At 38.9% G+C, this 27,924-nt stretch overlaps 1 protein-coding gene across 1 annotated transcript in view; it reads right to left on the reverse strand.

Annotated features, from left to right (window-relative positions):
* Positions 1-13,811: 13,811 nt before the first annotated feature.
* The window catches only part of LOC139306176 (astrocytic phosphoprotein PEA-15), a 37,146-nt gene continuing 23,033 nt past the window's right edge, over positions 13,812-27,924 (reverse strand). The window contains exons 2-4 of the mRNA XM_070930137.1: positions 14,459-14,633; positions 14,100-14,255; positions 13,812-13,904 (exon numbers count right to left, since the gene is read on the reverse strand). Coding sequence (XP_070786238.1) covers positions 13,840-13,904; positions 14,100-14,255; positions 14,459-14,630 — 393 coding nt within the window. The 5' untranslated portion in view covers positions 14,631-14,633 and the 3' untranslated portion in view covers positions 13,812-13,839. The remainder of the gene's footprint in view (positions 13,905-14,099; positions 14,256-14,458; positions 14,634-27,924) is intronic.

Raw genomic sequence — 27,924 nt, forward strand, 5'->3', positions numbered from 1 at the left:
ATTACAGACAAGTACGTCTACCACAAGGCTGCAGACCTGCAGGTAACCAATCTGCCCTCTGATGTTAAAAACATGCGAGAGTTGGGTCACGCCATCTTCTTTCATGTCTGTCCCTTGTTCATTTTCAGCAAGTTGTTCCTCATGTTTGAAAGCTTCAATGGCCTTTGTGACCAGTTGCAAAATTTCTTTTTCTTTTGGTTTGTTCTTCAAATGGTTCTTATGGACTTGGCCCAGTGTATTAGCAACAAATGAGTTTTGGGGATCTCTTTGTTTTGCTCTCTTTGCCCACATTTCGGCTTGATTGTAGTCGTTTATTACTATGTAAAAAAACCGAGCAAGTGCTTGTGGAAAAAATGGATTTTTATCAAATTTGTCTGTTGCCATCCTTAAAAGGGTTGCACTCTTGCCTGGTTTCTTTTCTCTTTCTTGAATATCTAGAATCAGCCTTGAAAACTTTTCTTTGTCTTCTTCAATCTCTGTACTATTGATTGGGTTCTCTTCCCTCTTCTTTTCTCTTTTGGTTAGCATGTCTTTGACAAAACCAAGCAAAAATGGAGGAACCTCATCTCTGCACAAACGGGTCAAGATGTTTCTTGCTGTGTCACTTCTGGTCACACCCGCCTCAGCCATCAATTCAGTACAATGCTGTGCTATCATGAGGTGAGCCATGCGGACTTCATCTTCAGATCTTTCATCCCGTCGGAAGGTGACGATGAGATCACTAAAGGGCTCCATTCTGTCCTCCAGTGAAAGGTGTTCATGGCTGTAGTCTTGATGTTTGAAGAAGTCCAGGCACTGAGACTCCAGGAGATATGAACCTGGTACGTAAACATTCAGCAGGGACAGGAAGGCAGCAAGCTGGGTCTTCCGTGGCCTATTTTCTCTTTGGACTGTACTGAATACTTTGCATACTTGTTTGACGTAAGCTTGAGAGAAATTAGTTTGCATTATGTTAAAGCCATGGAATTGTTTGCATTTGTCACTGTACCTTCGGCTAAGCTCGTTCTTTTTCTCATTAAATTTCTGCTTCTCTGACTCTGAAAGTACTTGCTGTAGGACGACATTGTCTCTCTGTAGAACTACATCCTTTCTAACACAGCTGAGGAAAATCACCACAGGCATATTGATGACTATCTTCTTTCCAGCAATCTTCATCATAATGCTGTCTTGCAGATTTTCCAAAATCTGCTCATCATTCAGTAACAGCAGCACAGTGTTCTGGTGGCCTTGACTGCCTGCTGTGAAAAGGTCGATCACCTCCTCTGCAACATTTGTGATGTTTGAGGTTGAGCCTGTTAAAACTGCGCTCCTGAAGGTTTTCCGCAAGTCCCACAACACCTTCATGGCCAAGGTGGTTCCCCCACATCCTGGCTGGTGGAACAGTTTAACAGTTGATATTCCAGGGTGTTTTCTCTTTTGCCGAATTTGTTCCACAAGTGTATCGTATCCATCTCGTTTAATAAAAGGGGTTCTAGGGCCATCCGGCTCTGCCAGTTCACTAATGTGAAAGTTTAACCATTTGGGTGGGGCACCTCTGTAAAAGTTTTCCTCCACCTGCTCAAGACGTTGTGGATGGAAAACCTTCCCTTCGAACTGATTTGCATAGAGAACATCCAACAGTGAGAAGGAAAATCTAAATTCGCTTTTAATGTAAATTTCGCCACTTCTAGCAGTGGACAGGGCTGGTCCATTTGCCATCTCGGACTTTCAGTTTCCTGTACCTTAATGAATATAAAAAACAACAACAACAAAAAGTTGAAAAGAGAAGTTGGTTATGTTGTGACTGTACAACTGGGCTGGACTAACCTTGTACAAAACTTGTTAACTGGATCAGCCTTGTGCCTGTTTAGCTTGATGTTGCCTAGCATATTTCATGATGTTCATGACTGAATAGCGAGATCAAAATAAGTTGTATGAGTGAATGAATGAAGTATATTTTTAATTTGATTACATATGGCATTTTGTCCCAGTGGCCATGGTGTGAGGGGGTTCGTAGCATCCCCATCTTCCATTACAATCATGAAATCATGAAACATACAACAGGTATTAGGCCCTATCCATGGATGTGTTAAGAAAGCTGCATTCAACACCACCACTCAGTTATGCTAATATACAGTGCTTAACAAATTTATTAGACCACCTGTCATAAAAATGAGAAAACACAAATATTTTAGAAATCTGTCAAAAACTTGTTTCAAACTAAAAATTGTATTGTTATTTATTAGGCAAATAACAAACTGTAACAACTAAATAGTCCTTATTCACATATATTAACCAAAAATCTTAATATTTTGTACGACCTCCTTTGGCCCTGATGACAGCTTGCATTCTTGCAACCACAAAACAAATGTTTCTGTTCAGGAATGCAAGTAAATAACTGTAATTTGGCATCTCAATCAAAAAATAATAATGTGCTTTACTATTTTTTTCTGCTTTTTTGTAAAACAGTAAATTTGAGAATTCATGGATGACAACAATAATTATATTTTAGCATTAAAGATATCGTTTTGATTAAATAGCTTGGCTTGCACATACTGGTGGATTAACCATTACAGAAACATAAAATATTTTGGTAATCAGCAATACTGTTAATTTAGGGCAGCGGGGGTAAACACCTTACACTGGGTGGTGGTCTAATAAATTTGTTAAGCACTGTATATTATGTGGCACTCTTCATGTCAAGATACAGATTTATGGAACATGAACGTCAGTAAAAACATCAAACTTCATTACAATATCAATACAATATCTTTTTAGTGTAACTGAAAACTGTAACTAATTTTTCTTACCTTTTTCGATATGATGCAGAGGTCTCTGAAGTCTTGTGAACTTGTCTTGTATTTGTGACTGGTAACAACAGTGTGTACTGGAAACTGAAAGGTGGATGGAGTTAATATACCACACCCAAGGTTTGTAGGTGTGATTACATCTATAATTCACACCCTCACATATTTGCTACCTTCTTTAAAAGAAGGGGGAAAAAATATATAAATGGAAAGTGGGCAAAGTTGAAAGTTAGTTGGTAACAAGTTGATCATCGGTAAATAACATTACAAAATATTAAGGTAGGAAAATATGGTGATAATCAATTAATGTCATCTGTGCATGCATGCATGCATCAGGCAGATACAGGTGATGGAAATTAGAAAGAGTGAAATCTTGTTTTGATTTGTCCTTGAGAATGATAAAATGGGGGAAATAAGATATCTTTTGGTGTTGTTGTGTTATATTTTTGCTGTAGTTTTGTTTTACTGGAACCTTAAAGGGTGGGGTGAGGGTGGTGAAATCATTTACTAGCTGTTTTGAAGGGAATTACAATGTACTTTCAGTTTCTTTTATCCTCAAGCAGAAACCTAACAACAGATAGATCCTTCCTCTTCACTGCATTGTTAAGTCTTATCTGACACCTCTGCAAAACTATCCTCTAACCTACAACTCCTTTCATGCAAAGCCAAGTGGATTTTTTTTTCAGCCTTACATTTCCTGCAATTCTACACAAAAGTAGTATGACTATATTTGTCTAGTTTTGGTCTTGCACATGGGATAAATAGAGTTTTAACAATTACATCAGAAAGATGTACTCAATGACATTACAGCTCATAGTCTTTCCCTGCCTGGTTTCTGTCTTTCTATTTCTGTCTCTCTCTGATGTCTGTACACAACAACAAAGCTAAGTGAAAATGAGTGGGATTCCTAATTTGCTATAAATGCAAATGTTATTTGGTGATAGCAAGTGATGTTAATTTCTTCTTAATTCCCAGAGGTAGGCGATGATCCAATGATGGCAGGAAACTCCGCTGATACTGACTTTTCACATAATATAGTTTATTTGCATCCAAGATCAGGATCAACAGGCATGCGCATCTAGACCTGTACAGCACCCGTAGCCGAATCAGTACTGCTGCCTCGAACTCTGTTCAAACTCGTCTTTTATACATTTAGGCATACATGGGGTCCTACAATAACACATGAGTCTGTAAACCTCTGTTTCCAATCTAGGGGCCCCTCAGTACCCCAAAATCGATGATAGACAAGTTATTTTGACAGCAGTCTAGGGGTCAGGAAAAGAGACCTCTCAGAATGACCTTTCCCCTACCCTGACCTCTATCGCATAACTCCCACATACTGAGGGAGACCACATCCAAACAGTAATCAATCTTATCAGTATGGGGCCCCAACATCTGCTCAGTTGTTCACCTGGAACACTGCATACGTGGCAACTTTGTACTGCATATCATTTTATGAAAAGACTACTTTTATGATTAGTATCAAATAATACACATCACAAGTGACTCAGCTTTTTACTGCATACACAGCTACTTACATTTACCAAGAAATGAGACCTTATGTCTCTCTTTTTCTTGACGTCCATGATGCTAATCCAGACTGCTGAACTAAGAGGAAACGTTGCAGGACGTTCAATCATCAGAAAATCATGAATTGTAATGTTAACTACAGTAACCCTGCATCCTGTAACAGATTTGAAACTGGGGAAGACAGAATAGCAAACTAGCAATCCTGGAAGAATTACTAATGCTCCTCTTGTTTGGCCAACAAGTATCACGTTAATGCCAACATGAGAAGAACAAGAACAGTCAAAATAGCACAAAACCACCCTACAGCAGACACACTGTCACAGCGTTTAGTTTGCTCACTAATTAAATTATCTTTAAAAGTTATTTACTTACTTAAAAGTATACTAGCTACTAGTATAACATTAATATGCATTACTATTAGTACAGTGCTAATGTTAGCAAGACTATTACAGTCTGTAGTGAGTTAGCCAGTCTTTCATGTCACTGAACAATCAACATGTTTAATTTGATACCAATCCATAATATTATGATCACAGAAGGCAAAGCACCTGCGAGACGACAGCCTGGATGGTCTCTTGCTCCAGCCTCGAGCTCTCTCCTCTGACTCAGCACACTGCATTGTTTGTGATTGCAAATGCACTCCTGCGATCACATGGCCGACTCTATTTCTCATCCAATGGGGGCATGGGAGAGTTAACTCTTTGTAGAGCCGATGGAAATTGTATTTGATTTAAACGCATATGCAATTAATATCAAATTAGTGGTGGGGACAATTTTAGGTAATCTGAAAAGTTGTAGGGATACATCTCCACCATAAATTACGCCCATGCTTACATTAAACCTTCAGTTACAAAAACCAGATTAGTGTTGAATACATAACACTTCAAAATAACCTTGTTTGTTTGCAGGTGGTGCAACCACTTTGTAAAAAGGGTGGGGTGAGTTGATTTGATCTATGAAATGTTTCGTGACAGGAGGTCATGAAAATGATTTCTATCTCTCAATCATCATAGCTTAGTCATCTCAACTGTTAAGAAGTCAAAATGCACTTTCAGTATTCATCCTCATAAGGAAACCTAACAATGCATTTCTTCACTTTCTGTTTCAACCTGTTCAGGTTTCACCAGAGCTGGATTAAATCTCTGCTGTTGACTCAGGGCTTTGCATAGATACTTCACAACTCAAGAAACAAGTTCAGCTTGATAAATGGACAATGAGGTATAGTGACAACAGTTGTGCTGGACTTTTACGGTTGCTATGCAGCTGTCACTTTGCAGTGCTGGAGGAAATATCTTCACATCCTTTACTTTAGTAAAAGTACTAATAGCACACTGTGAAAATACTCCATTACAAGTAAAAGTCCTAAAAATGTTACTTAATAAAAGTAAGAAAGTATAATTAGAAAAACGTACTTAAGGTATAAAAAGTCAAAGTAATAAAATGTCCCCTATATTATTATATACTATATCATTAGATTATTGTTACTCATGCATGACTGTGTGAACAGCATTTATTGTTGCAGCTGGTTGTGGTGGAGCTAATTCATAACGATTTTATGTGAGACTGCAGATAATTATTTATTGTCAAGATTAATCTGATTATGTTTACTATGTTTGGCCTGTAAAAAAGTCCAAAGTGACACCTTCATAATGCTTGTTTCGTCCATCTAATAGTTTTGTAAGTGTAATTATTACATTTGAGAAGCAGGAACCATGAAATGTTTGGCATTTTCGCTTGAAAAAAGAAACAAACAACAACCTCTCAGCACATGTTGTGTATTAGTTTAAAGGGGAGTCCTCTTATAAGGTTTCAGTGGGCTTATTGCAAATTTCTTCTTTTTGTCACCTCTCAACCATCTTTGAAAGAAAGCAACGCAACACAGTATAGGTTAGCAAATATATTTTAATATATAATATTTATATTCATTTTAGCACAATGACAAAATGGCATAATTTCAGTTCAGTCTCATTTAAATCATGACAAAAGCCACACCTTTATATTTGTTTGAATAATACCTCATATCATATTTTGTTGCAGTCATTGCAAAATAAATCCTGAAGTACTTCTTGCCCCATGAGAGGAAAACCTTAGCAAAAGTTTCTAACAGCATTGAGCCCATGGCATCCAACAGGGTTACGTTGTGAGCTGTACGCGAAAATGTAAAAATGGATGTAATGACGCCCTTCACTGCATTGTTAAGCACAGTGTCACATCCTCCAAAACCATGTCAGTTTCTTTGTCACTGGAACTGGATCACTTCTGTGTGCACATTATCTAACAGGCGTGAACCTAAATGATCACATTTGTTTAACAGCAATAGGTCTTGACTAACATGATGGACTGGATTGACTCTGTGAAAAAAAACACACCTGTCACTTGCTACACCATTTGAGCACTAAGCACTTTACAATAACAGAATATGAGAGAAAACATCCCACTGACTGACTCTCAAGGCAGTGACACACAGAGGGCAACTCTCAGGGCCTAAGAGTTAAACTCAGCAACGTTATGTTACGCTTATTTATAGCTGAAATGTTCACATTTGCTTATGTTCTTCAAGCTTGCTCTAAATGCTGCCCATCTGCACTAACGCAACAAAACTGTCAAAAGTCAAGTTAGCATCGGAAAAATTTGAATTTCATTTCAAAACCCTGCAAGTGCATTTTGGGAAATATATCTGCTACTTGGAGGTTAGTGTTTCAAAATCACAGATATGTCCACCCTCAACGACAATGAGATCATTTGTATAATACTAACACTATTAGACTTTTCAAGTCCTGTCTGATACCTCTGCAAAAACCTCCTCTAACCTACAACTCCTTTCACGCAAAGTCAAATTGTTAGATGCCATGAAACTTAAACCACACCACAGGAATGTTTTTAAGCCTTACGTTAAACCTTCAGTTACAAAAATCAGATTACACTTCAAAATAGCCTCTATTGTCCGTTACTGTAAAACGCACACACTTAAAAAAAATCTGCGATCTTGCCACAAACATCTGAAATAAAGATTGTTCACCACAAACCTCAGGAGACGTTGCTAAATGTCAAGCATTTCAAGTCCATCCACCCCAGCACTTTGCAACTGAATCAAGTTGGCACTTTTACCTCCAATGTGAAAGCTTGCTTCTTTGTGCATGAAATCTAAACTGTATTTGTCAAAATGAAAAGAAAAACACTTTTATTTGTAAGTATGCGTGGTTAAAAATATTGCGCCCAACTTATTATGACTCACACTCTTCCTGTAACGTTAAAAGGTGCAAAGGAAAACATAAAACCATCTTATGCGACAGACCAGACATTCAGCATTTCTAACATTACCACACCTTATCATTTCTTACATCTCAACATTATACAGCATTCTTGTGCAACACCTGCCACATTCAAAATGATACTAACTGGATGCAGAGGTGTGACATCTTGTACACACACACGAGAGATGTTTCCCCAAAGTATGAACCTACATATTTCTCTCTGCTCACACCAATTATTATCTACAGCTACAGCCCCCCAAACTACTCTTCACTACTTACACTACTAGTTTAGTTACCTCTTCACTCTATCACTTCATCCATGTGCCATTTTTAATATATCACTTTAAAAATAACAAATAAAACTATGGAGCGTCAAGCGTTCAGTATTGAATAGATAAACATTATGAAATAAATAATAATGTTAATACATTGTGTAAAATATACAAAAGAACCAATAAATTGTGATGTAATTCAAGGAATTATTAAAGTTCAACTTCATTATCATTTAATGTTATTTTTTAAAGATCTTTTTATTTCAAAATGTTCTCTGAGCCAATCACATTCCCCCAGCCTCTCTTAAGCTAGCAAGCTCATCAACTGCTGCCAAATTTAGCCAGTTAGCTCGAGCAAAAACAACAACCAAGTCCTTCTGATTCAACTAACTACAAGCTTCTGTAAATAAACACAGACACAGTAACTAACCTCTCTTATATTTACAGTGTCCGTGTACTGCACTTATTTACAGCAGCCTCTATTTGACATTGTTTTTGCGCTAGCTTGCAGGAGCTAACTGGCTAAATGATGTAGCAGTTGTTGAGCTTGTTTGCTCAATTATTTATTCATGTCACGATTACTTATTTATTTATTTAATATTGAACACTTTCTGGCTACATACAAAACTAGAGTGACTGCTTATCTTTCAGATGACGCTTGTCAATTGTCTGTTTCTCAGGGGTCAACATTTCTTTAACTTTCTACATGCACATAGCCCAACATTTTAAGACACTATACTCTTTAAATTTCCTGCTCTTGGTGCAATGTGCAAGTGACAACACGTCTCATGCGAACAAAATGGCAGATTATGACTTTGTGACTGCTTTATCTTTTGTCATGATTTGGAAACTCTCTGAATAAAATCATTTCACAAGCAGTGACCACGACACATCTGATCAAATACGACACAGTAAAACATAATATGTTACATATCAGTAAATACAATGAAATGAATATCACTTTTTTTTTTTGTAAAATCATCACCCAAAGCCGAAACAAGCAAAACATAAATGAAGAGAATAACATGAATTATAAAAGTGTTGATGCATGGTCTGCTTAACATTAGATAAGTAACACTTTTTCATCCCCTTGATTTGTTTCCAGTTAGTCAAACAAAATCAGGATACGTAAAAACAACAATATATAGGCATTAAATAAATTAATCAATTTCAAAACAAACACAGTGATATATATTCAAAATACATATTTACAACCTAATAAAATAAAAAAAAACAACAAACAAAAAACAAAACACAGTCTTATCCTTAAGGGAAAATGATACTCTTGTTTGAATGAATTTTAATTTACTGTTAGCATTACGTGCTGAATACCTTGACACAATATCTGCCTCTTCGTTTCCTACTTCATCTATGCTCATGTATTGGTTATAATCAGGTATTCACCATAAATACATACACATTTTAGTAGGTTTATACTTTTGCAGCATTTACTAAGTTGATATGTACTTGGTACGTGGATATCCAAATTTGACATCATTTGTGACTGATATGTTGATATATTATGTGCCGATGGCTACAGAGGAAAATACTAAGCAATGCCAAACATATAATTTGCCTGGTGATGAAGTCGGAGGGGCTGTGCCACAGTTACCATGGTGACATTGATGGGGGTTGACTTTAGAGTACAAGAAATGGGGCACAGCCACATTTTGATGCTGACACAAATTTTAGCACTCCACTGAATAAACTGCTGTTTTAACTAAACCAGGAGCATCTAGAGCATTACGCAATTGGATTTTTTTTTTTTTTTTGATGTTTACAGATATTGCATGGACAAACTACTGACAAACTACCACACAATTGTTAACATGAGTCCATTGCCTACTGAAAATCTGAGAGAGAGGAAAACAAATAAAATAAAAGTCACTTGGTCACATACATCTAAATTCACAAGTTGCTATTCAAAAAGCACTTCAAATAAAAAGAAAAAAAAAATACAATGGCCCAAATCCTCCCTTGCTGATATTTGTACAATAATGGAAACACATGCCAAGATCTGGAAAGACCTGCCTTTTGGTTTGTAAACTTACCAAAGCTCTTCACTGAAAATGGTGAGTGGAAATCTAACATTTATGGCCAATAGTCACATCCATTGTAACGCTAGGAAAGACCATTACCCACAGGTCATAGCAGTAAGTACAACTGCCTCCCTTTGCCTGACAAAATGCTCTTATTTCAGCTCTGTGATAAATGCAGTGGTCCCACTTGGTGTTCACTAGGCTCAAGCTATAGGAGGGCAGCTACCGCTTCACTTAGGGTCAGGCCTAGCGGGGGCTAGTCGGGGCGCTGAAGGGGAAAATCCACCTACAAATACTCTGACACTGTTATATATTATCAGTCTGAAAAGATCAGTGCATGTAACAGGATATCTTTGTATATTTGAGTATTGAGTTGCAGAAAGAGGTGAGATGGTGAGAACAATGCTAATTGCTAATTTGCGCTAAACACAAAGCACAGCTGAGGCTGGCGTTAGTTTTCTCAAAGTTAACTCATTGGTGACGCTAGAGAAAAAGTCAGGGCATCACCAAATTAATCAGGATTCATCCTCTGGCAACCATGAATGTCTGTACCCAATTTCATGGCAATCAATCTGATAGTTAATGACACATGGGCCCAGTTCAATTCAAAGTATAGCAAATATAAAAGTGTTAAAGTATTTAAGGGTGGACTATTCCTTTAATAATACTATAAAAAGCTTGATCTGGCCTAGATAAACTGGATGTTTTATGCAAGTCCACTGTTTTCAGACTATTAAACCTAGCTATACAATTGCTGGCATTAAAGAACTCCTGAATGTTTTAGTTACCTTCAGACTTTTCTTGCAAGAGAGTAGAATGGGAGTTGTACAGTATAGTTGGTCTAACAAGTTGTTGTTTTTTTCCAGTTTCAAACAATGAATATTGGTAACAAGCATTTATTTTCTTTCCAGAAACTGCCAACCTTCAATTCCTCTTATCAAGTGCCATTCCACTCAGCACATCAATCATGCAAATTCAATATCAGGATCTTGTCAAACATCCTGACTTGTCACAATTAAAGTTCTTTAGATTAAGTGAGTTGTTGGGAGGATGTGTTAGAGTGCAGTTTTCCTACAGACGTAAATGCATAGGATACAAATCGGTCCGACACTACAATATACAGCGAGCAATACAAAAGAAAAAAAACAAAACAGATCACAGAAACTGCGATCAAAATAAAAGTCTTGGTTGTTGGCACTGGGGGTTGGAGTGGAGCGTGGTGGTGAGGGAGAGGAAGGAGGGAGGTAGCGGGGCTGGGAGAAATGACTAGTCATACACTGATTTTTATGATGTTGGTTCATTTTTTGATCCTACAGCTTCGATAACAACAAAAATGGGGGCAGAAATAGTCCCACAGACATTCTGTACACACCAACACTGAAGTCCTTAGCAAATTTCAGAATAAAAGTAGCATCACTCTCTTTAAAAGTGAGAGCCGTTTTTGATTAACTTGACTTGTGTGCCGGCGTCTGTCTCCGCTTCACACACAATCTCTCACAGTTCTGAAAAATTTCGGGGTAAACACAAAGTCCGCTAAGGCTTCAACGCGGGGAAAAAAGAGACACAGTGTTCAAAAGAGCAGTTATTATAGTTTAGTTTCAACAGTCTTGCTAGCTATTATGTTGGTGCATGGTGGGAATGGCATAGTCAGCGGGTTATGAGCTGTTGTGTTCATCACAATCTACTTTATGTACAGTTTATTAGAGGACATGTTTTATTATCACATGCCATGTTCTCGCTCTGAAATGTTCTTTCACTTTCATCTGCATCTATTTCTAATTCCACAGGCTTTAGTTTGTCCCCTTTCCGAGCTGGTCAGTTATTTTCTGTGCAACAAATAAAATGGGTGAATGAATAGATTAGCGTTTGTCTCTCTGTGTGTCACGTAACACAACATTTTTACACAGTAATGCTCTCTCAAAATATACTTTTGAATTCCCCAATGTAGTCCAAAGTAGACGTACTTTTAGTGCTCGCTATGTGTTTTTCATCTCAATCTGTCACTGAGAGACACTGAATAGTTTCAAATTACATACAATTAGGGTGAAAGTCTTAGTTACAAAACTAGACACGGTGAAACTGAACGTACGGTGGAATTTTGCTGCTAGAGCCGCAGTGTCCTCTATGGACTACACACTGCAGGTCAATATATTATTTCTGCTATATTTTCTTGTAATATATTATTTGTATATTTACATCTCTAGCCAGCTCACACAACAGACTTTCATGCTAACTGATCCCCTTGATGAAAAGAGAACCTGTGAATAAGGAACATCCATAGTATAGAAATAATTGCTATAATTTCCCATTTAAATATTTTACTCTAAGTAACTCATAAGCTAAAGGCAAATATTGGCTTTTCCTATGAAAATCAGCTTTAAGTATCTTCTAAAATATTAGACTTTTTTTTTTTGCTCTTGAAACATGATATAATTATCTGTGTAAGAGTAAAGGGAATGCATACAAAACCTCTAGCTGAGGAACAGTGACTGTCCTGTCCTTTAAGTTGGACTTAAAGTTTTGTTTCAAATACAGCGACCTCATGGCAACGTGGCCACAAGAGGCAAGAAGATGGTAACTTGATAACTGTCATTTTTTTAATGAACTATACAGGCTTTAAAGGAATAATCAAACAATTTGGGAAGTCCTGTCCTTTTTGCCAAGACTTAGATGAGAAGATTGATACCACTCATGTATGGTAAATATGAAGCCGTTAACTGAGCCAGTTAGTTGAGCTTAGCACAAAGACAGAAAATTGGGAGAAATCACCAGCCTGGCTCTGTCCAAAGGCAACTAAACCTGCCAACCAGCACCTCTAAAGCTCACTAATTAACACAATATATCCAATTTATTTAATCCATACAAAAACCAAAGTGTTCAAACGAGGCTAGCCAGGCTAGCTGTTTCCCCCTGTTTCCAGTCTTTATGCTAAGCTAAGCTGCTGGTGACTGTAGCACCATATTTAAATAACAAACAGACATGAACGTGGTATTGATCTTCTCATCTAAGTCACAGCAAAAATGTGAACAAGCGTCTTTCCCAAAATGTCGAACTATCCCTTTCACGTTACAAACACGCCTGAACAATTAATGCGGCTACACACTAAAACAAGCACCCTCATAGAAATGAACCAGAGTCATAAGTGTGAGATTTCGATAAGTTTTAATTTCTTTTGACTAAGTATTAACTTTAACTGCAGTTTTGTTTTTAAAATAGTTTTTGATCATGTAAACTGTGTATTTACATGTTTTAGTTTTCATCCGTTTTGACATTTTGGCTATTTTGCATTTCCTCAAAAAAACAATTAAGCACTGCTGAATTATGTTAGTCATAGTTATGTGTCATAGCTTAATTGTTTCTATGGTTACCGATCAGGTTACTGACATTTTTAGAATTTCATTTTGTTGTTGAGTTTTGAAGGCAGGGTTTGTAGTTTAAAACTCTTTGTGAGTGGATGTTTTAATTATAACAACCTTGACTGACATGCACACACACACACACACACACACACACACAGACGGTTGCATAAACACAGCATCACAGATTGAACAGTTTTTACAGATAACACTCGTTCTGAACTGACCCACTCAGCTTTTGGTAGACTTTGGCTCTCTCTCGCGCTCCTTCCTCACACACATACGCTGCCGGTCCGTCTCCAGATTTCTTCTTCTACTGTCTTTTTTTCAGCTTCCTGTCTCCCATCAGCTCGGGAAGAGGCTGCATTGCTACGATCTGATTGGTTGCTTTGTAGGTGGCTGCCTGCGTGGTTCTGTGTCACGGCATGTGTTAGTGCAAGGAGGGTGGTGTGTGTGTGTGTGTGGGGGGTGTGTGCAGTAAGTGTGAGGGGGCTGAGGTGGGGGAGTGATGGGGTTGGTCAGAAACGGTTGGTTGGTTGGTTGATTGGAGTGCCAGGAGTGAAGAAATCAAGGTGCAAAGATCAGGGCTGGGGGTCGTGACCTCACACTTTTTTAGGGGGAGGGGCCAACTTGATGATCTCATCTTCAGAGGGCTGGCGGATGATGTCTTTTAGGGGGGAGGGGTTGGAAAAAGAGGGTAGAGAAAAAGAGATAATCATAAGAAACCTACACCATAAACAAAGAAAGCTCTATCCAAAACAGAAAAGCCAATCAGAGTAACCTTAATGATATTTTAGGAAACTGACACATAAATCTAACCCTATATCTACATGTTCTACAGATCAAGCATTGAGTGTGTTACCTTTGTATTTCTTGGCTGAGGGGATGCGTGTGAGCTTGGTGTCGATCTCGTCATCCTCAGAGATCTTGAGCACGGTGGTGCGATACTCAATCACCCTCGTCAGCAGGTCTGGTCGCCGCGAAATCTCGAAGATGTGCTCGATGTACGATAGATTATCTGCATGAGAAGTGTTGTTAGGTTCACTGAAAAAGCCTCAAAGTTATATCAGACATGTTACGCAAAGATGCTTCATCAGTTGAGGCCTAGTGGATGTGGAAATAAGAGGAGAAAAGCTCACCTCTTCACCCAGGTAGATAGCGAATTAGCAAGACATTATCAAATATGAGATGAATGATCTGATGGATGATTTGATGTCTCACCTTGGGCCAGCTTGTCGTTCTTCTCCAGGTAGCTGAACCACTCCTTGGAGGAGGTGATGTTGTTGCTCTGGTCCTCGGGGATGTCCTCCTTGCAGGCCGACTTGAGCTGCTCCAAGTCTTCGTTGGTGATGTTTTCAGACAGGTCGCTGAGCAGAGAGCTGTACTCCGCCATGTTCTGGAGAGGCAGAGAGGGGAGAAACCGTTAGATAGATGGAATAAAATGATGACAAAAGTAAAGAGGACGTCAGAGCGAGGCAAAAGAAACTAACGGGGAGAAAGAAACAAAGAACTGCGACTGCACACCGGGCAATTTAACAACATTAGGATATTTTCAAACAGCCCACCTACTTCCCAGACTCCAGAATGTTAAGTCCAGAAACAGTTAGGACATCTTAGCTAATGACAATAGCATACTGTCAGAGTGGGATGGAAAAAGCACAAAGACACTGAGAACAGAACATATCGAACAGGTCCATCCTCTCTCTTTGTGTGGCAGATTTTGTTTTTAGCAAACAGCTGAAAGAGGAGACTGACTGAAAAGACAGGACGGGACAAAACGGGAAGAAACACTGTCTTGTTCATTAATTAAGGACGTCCCAACGGGGAGATCTGTGCACACAGTGAAGGACTTTGGTCAGCATTCGGCTTTTGTTTTCCATCACAAGGTTATCCATTTATAGTGATTTTACTTGAACTGATCTTTGATTAACTGATAAGGCTGATGATATTCTATATTATCCTTGTTGTCGACACACCTCATGGAAAGACCAAACCCAACAACGAACTGAAACAACTATCAAGCATTTCCTGTGTATCATGGGATGTGTATTTGTGAGCCTGAAAGAGCTGACTTCCATTGTTGTCCAAAAACAATTGGAAACACATCAATGAGCCACACTGTTGATGGACACTAGTTTATTTTGAGTCCACCGTCCTGCCGCTGTAAATACAAACTCTGTACCTTCCACATATATTAGCATGTACCCTAAAAATGGAGTTTGACCTGCAGCATCATGTGCAAAGAGGGGGGAAAAAATATGAGTTATTAGTTGCTTTTCATCAAATCAATTCAAGCTCTAATGGAAGTTTCTATGGCTCTCTGTCGTCCTCTAGTGGACCAACTGAAGAAGAACAGAAAGAAGAACAGAAGGAATTATTTAAAATACAAAAATTGGTTCTCATACATAAAATGGTTACTATACCCTTCTGTAACTCATTTGAGGGAGGGCATTTTGGGTAGACATGGTTGTTGTCCTTACTTTTTCAACACTTAACTGCATTCAACATTTACAACTACTTTTTACTTTTAACTCTTGACTCATGGGTCAAAGTTTAGGATTGTTATCTCACAAAGATAGGGTATTTGTCTGTGTGTGTGTGTGTGTGTGTGTGTGTGTTGTGTGTGTGAGTGTGTGTGTTGGCATGCGAGTTGTTCAGAAACAGGCAGCTAGTGAGAAAAAGACCAAAAACAAAACAAAACAAAACAACACAGTGAAAGAGAGACAGAAAAACAGACAGAGTGATTCAGACATGTTGTGAGGCCGTCTGCTCTGTTCAGCTGCGTCTCTTTAGAAAAAACAAAGGAAATAGATCAAGAAGAAAACGCAGGCTTTTACAGTCCATGGGCGCTATTAACACATTTGGGTCAAGCTATTCATATGCACCTTCATATCCAGATAGCCGTTTATATTACTGTAGATATTATGGTGAATTGCACGATGTGAAGAGCTACAAAGGAACAAAAAAGTCTGTAATTTGTGCGGGTGGCGTATAAAATCCTTATAAAAAATGCATAATTAGATTGACAGAAAAGCAAAAATGTTAAAACTGTCACTGATCCCAAATTCCCCTCTGGTCCCAAAGGTGAACATTTGCAAATTTTTGTCTTCTGTGACAGTAAACTGAATATCTTTGGGTTTTTGCCTCGTGGCTCAAACAAAATAAGATATTGGAAGACATCATCTTGGGCTCTGGGACCCTTTTTATGACATTTAATAGAACAAGTGATTTAGGGCTACAATTAATCATTCTTTTTCTTATCATGTATATTGATTCGTTGATCATTTAGTCTACAAACCGTCAAAAACATAGTGACAAATTACCCCTCGCAATGTCTTCAAATGACTTATTTTGTCCAACCAACAGCATAAAACCCAAAGAAATTCAGTTTACAATCACATGCGAGTTAGAGGTCTCAACAAAATGAAGGATAAAAGTTGTATAGATAAAAGGTGGAGACATACTGTAGTGGGCTGCCAATGACATCATGCTACAGTGACTAGAGGTTCAACACTTTCAACCTCACATCCAATCAAATGGCTGCCTCGGGATTTCCAAAGGCCTTCCTATCCCAACATTTTGGAGAGATTTTCCCCAGCCACCAGTTTAGTTATGTGGAAATGATTAAGGTCACTTAAAACCAGCTGCATTTGAGCTGAATGGGACACTTCAGGGACACTTTGGCAACTTTGGGGAGTGATACAAGTCGCAGCCGGACTGCTTCCCTCCCTTATCCGTCCCTGCGACCATGAAACATAAGCCTCCTACAATATAAACGTGCATCTGAAGGCATACATCTCTTTCTGTGTCACACACTGCAGCCCCAACCCCCCACCCCTCCCTGGCATCCATGCATCTGGCGAGAGGCTGCCGCTTGGTGCAGTGCATCATGGGCACTGGCACGAAGCTCTGTCTGCCTCTGATCCCCTCAGTCTCATCACAGATAAACACGCCATACAGAAAGCCCAGAAGAGCTCTGTGATGAGTGGTGTGACCTATATAACAGAGCTGCTGTTACCTGCAGCTACCACCAGAGGGCCCCCATTCGCTGTGGAGCTTTGGACACTGTAGCGGCAGCTTATTTAAGCATTTCATGGTGCAACAACCATGAGGTTATCTTTACTTAATCGTCTTAAGCATGCTCATACGGATGCATATGGATAATATGCACAATTTCTCCCTGAAAAGATGATAAACAACAGTGACAGGAAAAGGATGATTTTATACAGACTTTTTAAATCAACAAGGCATCAAAAATGAGCATTTCCAGCTAATAACTGGCGACTTGATGAATAGGTCTACATGCTGTACTGACAAACACTGACAGTTAAAAAGTCTTTAAGTCAGCATGCGATGTATGGGATGCTGCAGCACACCAGAGCAGATATGACGTCCAATGTAACCGTCCCACCGGGCTGATTTAAGGTCAGATTTGTTTGTCTGTTCTCTAATGGCTAATGGTGGCATTTGGTTTGGTTTGTCTGATCCATGGTCTCAGCCTCAGGTCGAGAGCGCAACGATGACAGAGCGCTTTTACCGTGCATGTGGTGAGAGAGAGAGAGTGTGTGTGTGTGTGTGTGTGTGAGAGAGAGTGTGTGTGTTATTTCAGTCTTAAATGTCACATTCATCTCCACTCTAACCAGAGCAACTTGCTCAATCAACACAAAGCGCTGCGTGGGAGAGAGCAGGGATATGCACCTTAACTCCTTTCAATACAAGGGTCTGAATACTGTGTGTGTGTGTGTGTGTGTGTGTGTGTGTGTGTGTGTGTGCCTCCTGCCTTGAAATGCAAGTTTGTGAATTGCGTGTGTGCATGTATTTGCGTGCACACTCAAGTGAATGTGTGTTTGAACGCTTCGACCCGCGAGCTTATGAATCGTGTGTGTGTGTCGGAGGGGAGGCAGACTGAAATGAATGAATGAATGTGTGTGTGTGTGTGTGTGCCTCCTCTCTCGACCCAGGTCGCCCTGCATGCTCTCTGTTTTGCACCACAATGGACTGGCGCTGCTTTTGTGTACTTTTAGAGGAGAAAAGGGAAAACTCCCCCAAACAATAGATAGAGTGGCTACATTTAGTGTTTCTCTCCCAGCGCCTCCCTCTCATCGCTCCCTCTCCCTGCTGCCTTTAACTCTTTCTCAGCCACAAAATTGAGATGTTTCTATCAAAATAGTCGCCCATGCTTCACACTTGAAAAAATGAAATTCTATTTGGGTTTTTTTATAGTACTTTTCATTTACTATTTATGATTTCTTTGCTATTTTATTCTTTGTTCTTATTTGTTCTATTCTAAAATGAGTCTGTTCTTTTTGATTTTCAGCTCTAGCTCTCAATCATTTTGTGTTTAATCACTAACTGTGGAAGCTCATTTCTGCCACTTTTAAAAGGAAAATCCACTTTGATGAGATGCTAGACGAAAATTACAAGAAACCTTGTCATAATTATGACTAGAGCTGAAACAATGAATACATTTATTTTTAAGTAAATTGACTGAAAATTAATCTGTAAAAAATCTTCAGAATTGATTAATGACTTGTTTATTTTTTTTTTAAATATTTGAGGATTTGCTGCTTTTCTCATTTTTATATCCTTGTAAACTGAATATCTTTGGTGTTTGGTTTCTATATTCTTCTAGATCCCATAATTATCCAAAATCCAAAAAAAAAAAGAAACTTTCATCACAATTATAAGACAAAAAAAACCTTATTTTGGCACAAATGCGCTTCCATACATATATACAATACAGGTGATCTCTATGACATGTCTCTTTGTTCGGCTGTTAGATGAAAGCAGAAAACTCCAGTGAGTCTTAAATCTTAAGAGCGTTCATAGGTCATAAATGCTTCCTCTCAACCACGTCTAACAGCAGCTCCTTGGCAGCTGTATTTAAGTCAAATCAATATATATATATATATATATATATATATATATATATATCCACGCTTTTGCTGTTGCCTGCCAACAAAGACAGAAAAATTGGACAATGAATGAAACCACCTGTATTGCGTGATCAGCTATAATGAAGCTATAAAGTACTTGTACTTTACTTATTTCCATTTTATGCTACTTTCTACTTCTCCACTACATCTGAGAGGCAAATATTGTACTTTTTAACGGCACTACATTGACAACTTCAGTCACTACTTACTATAGTTTCTGACACTGCTATTTCTTAAGATAAATAAACTATTTAAAACCCCCCTTGGATTAGCTGGAAAATGCATCTGTTGTTTTTATGAGCTCATGAAAGGTTGACTATTTAGAGACATGTGCCTCTCACAGGAGAGAAACACTACAAACATATGCTGATCTTATAGAATATGATGCATTGCTGTAAATTAAACTACCCAACAGTATATAAAGTAGTTCAAATTAGCTCAACCTTAAACATCTACAGCAGTAAAACGCAACATAGGCAGTAATATTAATCCAGAAGCATCATATATAATAGGAAACCCTGACAGGGATCATATTACTGCAGAATGAGAACTTTTATTTTTGATACTTTAGGTAAATTATACTAAAAACAGGGCTGACTACCATGCATCAGCGTTTTGTAAAAGGTTCTGTATATATATGTATTTTTAAATTCCTGTGCAATATTGTAGTCATGCTCTAAGTAAAAGAGTTTGTGAAAAATCCCCTCTAACTGACGCCCCCCCCCCGTCTCTCTGGGACGAGCCTGACACTGCCTCCATACATAGAGACCCACTGTGCTTCACATTCTCATGAACACAAACATGCTTTTGTCTGCTCGTTCCTCTGTCTCTGCTGCCTGTGTGTGTGTGTGTGTGTCTTTAAATGTGAGAGAGAGACAGAGAGAGGAAGAGTTGTCACTGAAATCATAATTACAAAATCCAATTCAGCTATATATTGAATTGTTCATTGAGTCCGAACAATAAACGCAACAAAGACAACAGGTTTCTGCGACGAGAGCAAAGCAGACACAGGAAAAAAAAACAAACTACTAACAGACTAGAGAAAGGGTAAGGTGGAGAAACAACGGTTCCTGATTCAACGTTGTTTTCAATAAACCAAATAAACACCGTTAATGCTGTTTGGGTGGTGCTGTTAAATATGGAAGTTAATTAGTGACAAAACATTTGGATGAGAAGTAAATGGATTCAAGTTGTGATCAGTCTGCAAGGGAAAGATTTGCACTAAAAGGAGATGAACTCTCTCTTCTCTCACTGTTTTCTCCAGCAGTTTTAACTGATTCTGGAGAGCTTATCATCAACTTTTGTCACATAGGCTTAAACAGGGCCATACTGTATCTTACAGGTACAGTGAAAGTCTTTAAATACACTTATTTGTTTACTTGGAGAGTGTTAGATTAGGAAATCACTCCCATCTTGAATTGTTAAATATGAAGCTAGGGCCAGCAGTGAGCTAGCTTAGCTTAGCATAAATACTGTAATCAGGGGCAAACGGCTAGCCTGTTTTTTTTCCCCAAAGGTAAAGAAATCCACCTACCAGCACCTCAAAAGCTCACTAAAACTCCAGGAAGTCACTGCGCTCATTTTCCTCCATTTCCAGTCTTTATGCTAAGCTAAAGCTAAACGCGTCCTGACTCGAGCTTCTCATTTTGCATACAGACATGACACATGGGTTTTCTCATATAACTCTCAACACAGAAAGCCAATAAACCTATTTGTACATGCTTCACTCTCTGGTCAAACTGAATTGAATTGACTTTCAAAAACTATACTTTGCTTTGTTAAATTGATACGGTTTTATTTCAAGCTGCAAAGCAAGTCAAAGAAGCCGAGGTTTGTATGGCAAAGCATGTGTTTTATATCATTTCTCCTTAATTTTAAAGTCAATAATGAGTCTATAACTGCAGCTTGGATTATTTCTGCACTCATTCTGTAGTTTCGCCGTTCTTGAACGTCCATGGCTGCTCATGGTGTAAATGGATGCCAAGCAGTCTTCTTTCACTCCGTGACTAAACTGTTCACCCCCCACCACCACTTCCACCATAGTCTGCTTTACATTGTGCAATCAGTCCATTATCCATCCAGACGAGACCCACTGTTCTCCCTATACAGCTCTTTTTTTCTCTCCTCTTTGGCCCTTTATTTTCCATTATTCCTCTCGTCTCTTTTCCTGTTCGATCCTTTCCCTCACGTCTGTCTTTATCTCCATGTCCGATCACAAGGGGTTTCATAAATGAGAGGGAATAAGAACGAAGGCGCACATGCTTTGTATTTAGACGCAGCAGCAGTCGATCAATATATTCTATCAAGTACATGAATGCAGTCCTGAGGTCGTTGTGTGTACAAATAAAGATAACATTAAGTGTAGAAGACCTTGGTGTGAAAGCTGTGACAATATCGGCTGAGTCCTCGAGCACTTATAGAGATCAAATCTATTATTTTATTTTCTATTATACGTCTCATATTTCATATTTCACTATTCACCACAGATACTCAACCTTTGTTGAGCACACATACACACACACACACACATATATATATACATATATATATACAGACATACATACATATACCAATATACCACAACCACCAAAACTCCATTCATCCTCCACACCAGTGACGTTGCCATGGAGACCAGGCCTGGCTTTGCCTTTAGGCCTAAAGACTGTTACCTAGCGACAGGGCAGAGACCATCCTCCCTCCCCTTCTCGCTTCACCTCGCACCCTCCCCATCCCTTTCAGAATAAAATCCCCCATTAGGATGATTGACGCACACAAAAACACACACACACACACACACACACACACATTTAAAGTGTGTAAGTCATATGTTTCTGTAGATTAAATTATCATTGAATTTTAGTCTAATTGCAACAGGGAAACATTACATTTTGTTATGAACAACATCAGTGTTGGTTCAAAAAAAGACTCATACTCATACACACACACACACACACACACACACACACACAAATACAAGAGTGAGTATAAAAAGACAAAGACAGGGTGCTGATCGCATCGTGACAGTCATATGATTAATACACATGCTCGCACACTCTGCAACTCTTTCTCCTCGGTCTCTCTTCTTATCAAAGCCATGCATACACACACACACACACACACACACACACACACAGAGACACACACACACACACACACACACACACACACACACACACACACACACACACACACACAGAGCGCTCACCAACTGTGCTGGACTTCAGCATGGAGACAAGCCTTTAGATTTTACCATGGCAACCAAACCACCGGGATAGCAGCTCAAAAATCTCTCTGACAGAGATCTGGAAAGAGGAATAGACTCTGTTGTACTGTTTTGTACTCTGTTTTCTACACAATATATCCAGACTTTGTGTGCCTGGTTTGTCTTTGCCAGTTTGTTTTTTCCTTTTTAACTTGCTCTTCTACTCCATCCCTCCTTCCCCTCACGAATTGGCCTTTTGTCTTTTTTGCTGTTCGTCTTTATGCGTCTTTCTCAGGCTCCTCAAACTCTCAGCTGTTTGAGTTTCACCAAACAGGCTGGAGTAAAAGAATTCATACTTTTCTCAGTGTCTATACTGGACCTTTAAGATTAAAATGCTTAATGACCTTTGACATGTTTGCTACCTACCAAAGCAATCTCAAATTAAAACAGATGGCAACTCTTCTCCAGAACACCAAACGTTTTCGGCCAATTAATGGTTTTGTTTATACAAAACAGACAATAGTTCAAATTTAATATCATATAAGTGAAAGAAAAACAGCAGATCTTCATTTGAGAAGCTGAAACCAGCAAATAATTGGCATTTTTACCTTGAAAAAAGACTCATAAAAAATACGTGCCAATTAATTGTCTACCAATCAAAGCTAGAAATGGAAATCATCAAAACTGATGTTGATTAGGTTTCTGTTCGACTAGTTGTTTCAGCGCTGATAACATGATACCGTAGATGATTTTACATCATTGTTATCGTCAGTGCTTTTACTCCTCAAAATCTAAAACCACAAATCCCATAAACCAGATAACTTCCTCTCCATCAACAAGCTGCCAGTCTTTCCCTGGCGTCACTCTAAGTATGTTGGTTTTATTTTTCAATTGACTGAGGAATTAAACTTTCCACCATTGCTTTTATTTTTTGGTTGACTTTGTGCTAGAAGAAGAGGAGCGTCTTCTTCTTCTTCTCTGTTTTCTGCTATAAAACAATCCAGCAACAATCCCTTATAAATCTGACAAAGTGGCATCAAACTGTAGACATAGTAGAGAGGCCAACATAGGCTGTAATATGAGTAATTTAAGTGTCAAAATAAATGTGAAAAAAACAATTTAATACTGTACAACTTCTCTACCTCCTAATTCTGTCTTCTAATTCTCACTCTGTCTGTTTCGGCCCTGTTGCTTCATGTTTTACTCGGGGACGCAGCAGTTAGTCTCCGTCTCCTTCATTAAATCTCTCATTAAATAAACCCTGACATTTCAGAACCTCCTATCCTCTATTTCTCTCTCTCAGTATATTTTTCTTTTTCACTCAGATGGACCGAAAGAAGGCAGAGTGTAGGAGTCCCACCCACTCTCCATCTTTAAATCTCTCTCATGAAACTCACCTCGACTTTACAAAAATCTGTTCGGCTGTCCATGTATGGCAGTGTCTGTTCTAAAACAGCATAGCGCTCCAAAAATGACAAAATGCCACACCAAATTATATAATTACCTCATGTAATCTTTCTCTAATTCAGACAATGTTACTTTAAAACGTACCACAGTTTGAGGTGTGTCTTTCTCTCATATCGTCTTTCCTTCGCCATGCATCTTTTTATCTATATCTCTCACTCTCGCCTTCTTCCCCTCTCTCAGAATATATCTTCTGTCTTGCAGGAGCAGCAGGAGGTGAGGGATTAGAGAGTGGGAGGCCGAAGAGCTCTACTGTTGCAGGTCGTAGCAAATGTCCGCCTCCAAAATCTACCTCTCAGGTCAGAAGTCTCACCCACCCATCCACAGATGTAAGATGTTTGCATCTCTGAGCATGCAGCTAATTGCCTTTTCTTTCAAGCATTTCACGTCAACCCACGTGACGCCTATTCACATTCACTCATGACGAAACAAAGAGCAAAAAAAAAAAATCTCATTAAATTAAAGAAATTTAGCAAAAATTACTCTGCAATCTGCAGCTGCTTCTGGTGTTAAGTTCAGCTCAGCTCTCTGTTTGTCCTTCTGCTGCTGTGGGACGGCTTCCTAATGCAGCAGAATTTTATTCCTTGAGGTGACTACATGCATTACCAACAATGAGTAATTACTAAAACATATATTATGTTTAAATTCTGTCCACTGTTACATATATCGTCCCTGAGTGCTGGTATCTCCCTTTACATTTCATTTTAATGCACAAGCAGCGTGCATCACACATAATTATTAGCTACTGTATAAGATACCTGGTATCTTTGTGTGCTGTAGGCCATAGGAACAGTATTGGTATACATTTGTTTAGTTTATTTCTATAACATCTAACAAAAAAAAGCAAACAGAGGATCTTTATACTTTTGTAGATGCCGTGTAAATAAGAATGTTTCAGCCCTTATTCTTTAAAGCACCTCTGATCAATATTTTTATGATAACAATGGATCAAACGACTACGTGTAAATGTGAGATGGATTGTTTATAGTGATGATCCCACAGAGAATTGCAGGTCCCTTCAGCTTTACAGAGGCTTTATAGCATCTTTCAACTCATTGTTATAATTTTCTGGCCCACAACTTTACCGTTTTAGTTCACTCTGACTGCTATCTTAGCATCGTTTTTGGCTCTACATCTCTAAAAACCCTCTGTATGCAACCTGTCCAGCACCAAACAGCAGGATGACACGGTTAGTTGCTGGTAAAGAAAGCAGAGCCCAAAACAGAGGTAAAAGGACAGTGATTACTGTTAGAAACTTGATTCTAAATGAATGCTAATGTTGCTCTTTGTCTGCTGGATGTGTAAATAGGCAGCTGTGTGCTAATAACTTCACCATATCAACTTAAAAAAATCAGTTACTGCAGGTTTAGTACTGCATGTCTCTCAGCTTAGTACAAACAAGGAAACACAATAATGCAAACCCTACAAAGAACCCCTTGTGCTGTGCAGGGTGGTTATCTCCACAACCCAGCAGAAGTATTGAGTTTGGGTTGAATACTGGGGTTGGTTGAAGTGAGTAATTCTAGATGAGGTAATGAAAGGCTATCTTTGTACAAACACAGAAGCTATTCTGTTTTAACAGCAGTGTTGTACTGGATGTGGTTGCTGGCCACGCTGACAGCTATAATTAAAGAAATTGGTTAAATATTTTGTTTTTCATAATACCTCCTTTTCCCTTAGACTTAATCTCTCTCTCTCTCTCTCTCGCACACATACACATTTCTTATTCAGACGTTTCTTAAAGGAATGGAAAATGTTCCCATCATGATTCAAGATAAATGAATGTCATGGTGAGGTGACATTGTAAACATTGTAATTCAAACAAATACATAATAATTGCATAACTAACTACAGAAATACTCTCCTAATTGCGAGTCACCAAACTAGAACTTCCTGTTGGCTACCTGAGGTTGGCACGACGGTGCGCCAGTTTTCAAGTTGTATTCATTTATTTGACCATAAACAATAAACGGCGACCAGCGCTTGAGCACATCGGCCTTATGTTTCTTCCCTCACCCCAGGACCTCTCTGGGACGTAACACAGTCAATACACTGAACGTAACGTCAAACAATGAAAACCACATGCTGTGTGCTCTCTGTTCTGTAACCCGCGGGCTCTCAAGCAACAGTCAGACATTGATCAGTGCTCGATATGCACCAGTCGCTACAGATATCCAACCTGCCTAGCTGCAGGTTTCCAATAGCAAACAACAAACAGACGCCCCCTGCAGACGGCCACCGCGGAGCAGGAAACACTGTCCAGTCGCTGCAGGGACCGACTAGCCCTCGCTGCACATCGCCATGTAAAAGCATTATCCACCGCTGCTACACTGCAGCACCCTGCTGGGATACAAAATGACACCATGCTGTTAGCATGCGGCTGTGTCTCCTTTTTCATTTTTACTGAGGTGGTCGGGGACAGTTTGAGTTTGGTTTCTCTGCTTGTGCTCATCTTGTTTCTGTTCGGTTTCTGGCAGTCTAGCGGCTGTTGCCTCGGTCTCCGGATTATCCCACCAATGCTGAATAAACGTACCAAATGCCGCAATGAAAGCACACTGGTTGACTATGTGAACATGAAGGCAACCTTGGTGCTCCCTCAGAAGAGACTAGTCGTAGTAGCTGCGCTCAATTTGGTGTTGGCGTTGGTGTGCCATTGAATCACTACACACTACAGACAGAACCTTTTCAATGGGAATTTAGTCTTCGTGGTTAGCGGTTGAAATGGATTGGAAACCACAGCCAACTGGCTCAAACCAATGCTGTGCCTTTTTTTTAATAAGCTATTCAAAGTCAGGTCTCTAAATGCTGACCATTGAAAGGGCTTCAATCTCATCATTTTAAAGCATCATTTATACATTTTCCTTTCAAAGCTGTGTTTACAATGTTTTGTTCACTTCAACGCATAGCCCTAATAATTCAAGTTGTGACGCCATGCAAGGTCTGCCTGTCACAATCCTATTTATTTTTTATTATTATTTATTCCAGGATTGAGTAGGTCAAAACATTCAAGTCATGTCTTTAAGAAGTCCTAAGTAAGGAATGTTTTTGTGATAAATGTCCAGTTGATCCTTCACTTAAGTAAAAGTAATGATACTAAACTATAAAAATACTCCATCACAAAGAAAAGTCCTACTCTACATAAGCAAAAGTAAGTATTATGAGCAAAATGCACTTTAAGTATCAAAAGTAAAAGTTTTCAATGCATAAAAATAGCCCTGCCACTCATTACTGATGCATTAATATGTAAGGAGCATTGCACTGTTGTACTTGGTCAAGGTAGAGTTCATCTTAACTTTTAATCAATAACAATGCATCGTATTTCATAATCTTATCGTATGTTTTGTTTCTAAAACCTTAATTTAAATAAATGTAAATTAACCAGTTGCTATAGTCGTTGAATAAGTAAGTAATAAGTAGAAGCCTAAAGTGGCATGAAATACAGCACTTGAGTAAAAGTACCTACATTGCACCTGCTCTAGTCTGCCCTTTCAAGGCAAGTAAATATTCAAATTTTGCTGACACGTTTTATAATAATCCCATCTCTCAAAATATGAAATGGATTTAGTAATGGACATGTTATGATTTATTCATACGAGTGATGAGCTAACAGTTAAGTTAGTCCACTAATGGTGAAGCACTCAGTCAGACTTCTGGCTGTTAATAGCAGATGTTCCGTTTTGCAAAATGCAAGTTTGAGCGAGGTGGATTTTAAACAGAGATGACATTTATGTCGCTTGTACAGTGTGTCATTTTTCACTGCTAAGCGTAGCGCTGCCATCTGGTACATGCATCCCCACACACACACACACACACACACAGACGCCTCAAATTAAAATACAATCCTGCCATCAAAAGGTCAAACACAATGCTCCGAGGTTGTGCCATCCGCCCCCTCTCCTCATCCACATCATTTTAAACCAACGCTAGCTTCTTTCTTCCTCTTAGTTTCGGATTCTCCCTTCGTCATCACTACGCTGGCATTGCTTTTCTCTTTCATTCTTCATAACTGCTCTTTTAAGCCTCGCTGTGCTCTTTATAGCGCAGACACGGGGCAGGAACGAAGCCGTCATCATCACAGGAGCATC

This window comes from Enoplosus armatus, chromosome 23 (genome assembly GCF_043641665.1).
Source record: "Enoplosus armatus isolate fEnoArm2 chromosome 23, fEnoArm2.hap1, whole genome shotgun sequence".
NCBI lineage: Eukaryota > Metazoa > Chordata > Actinopteri > Centrarchiformes > Enoplosidae > Enoplosus > Enoplosus armatus.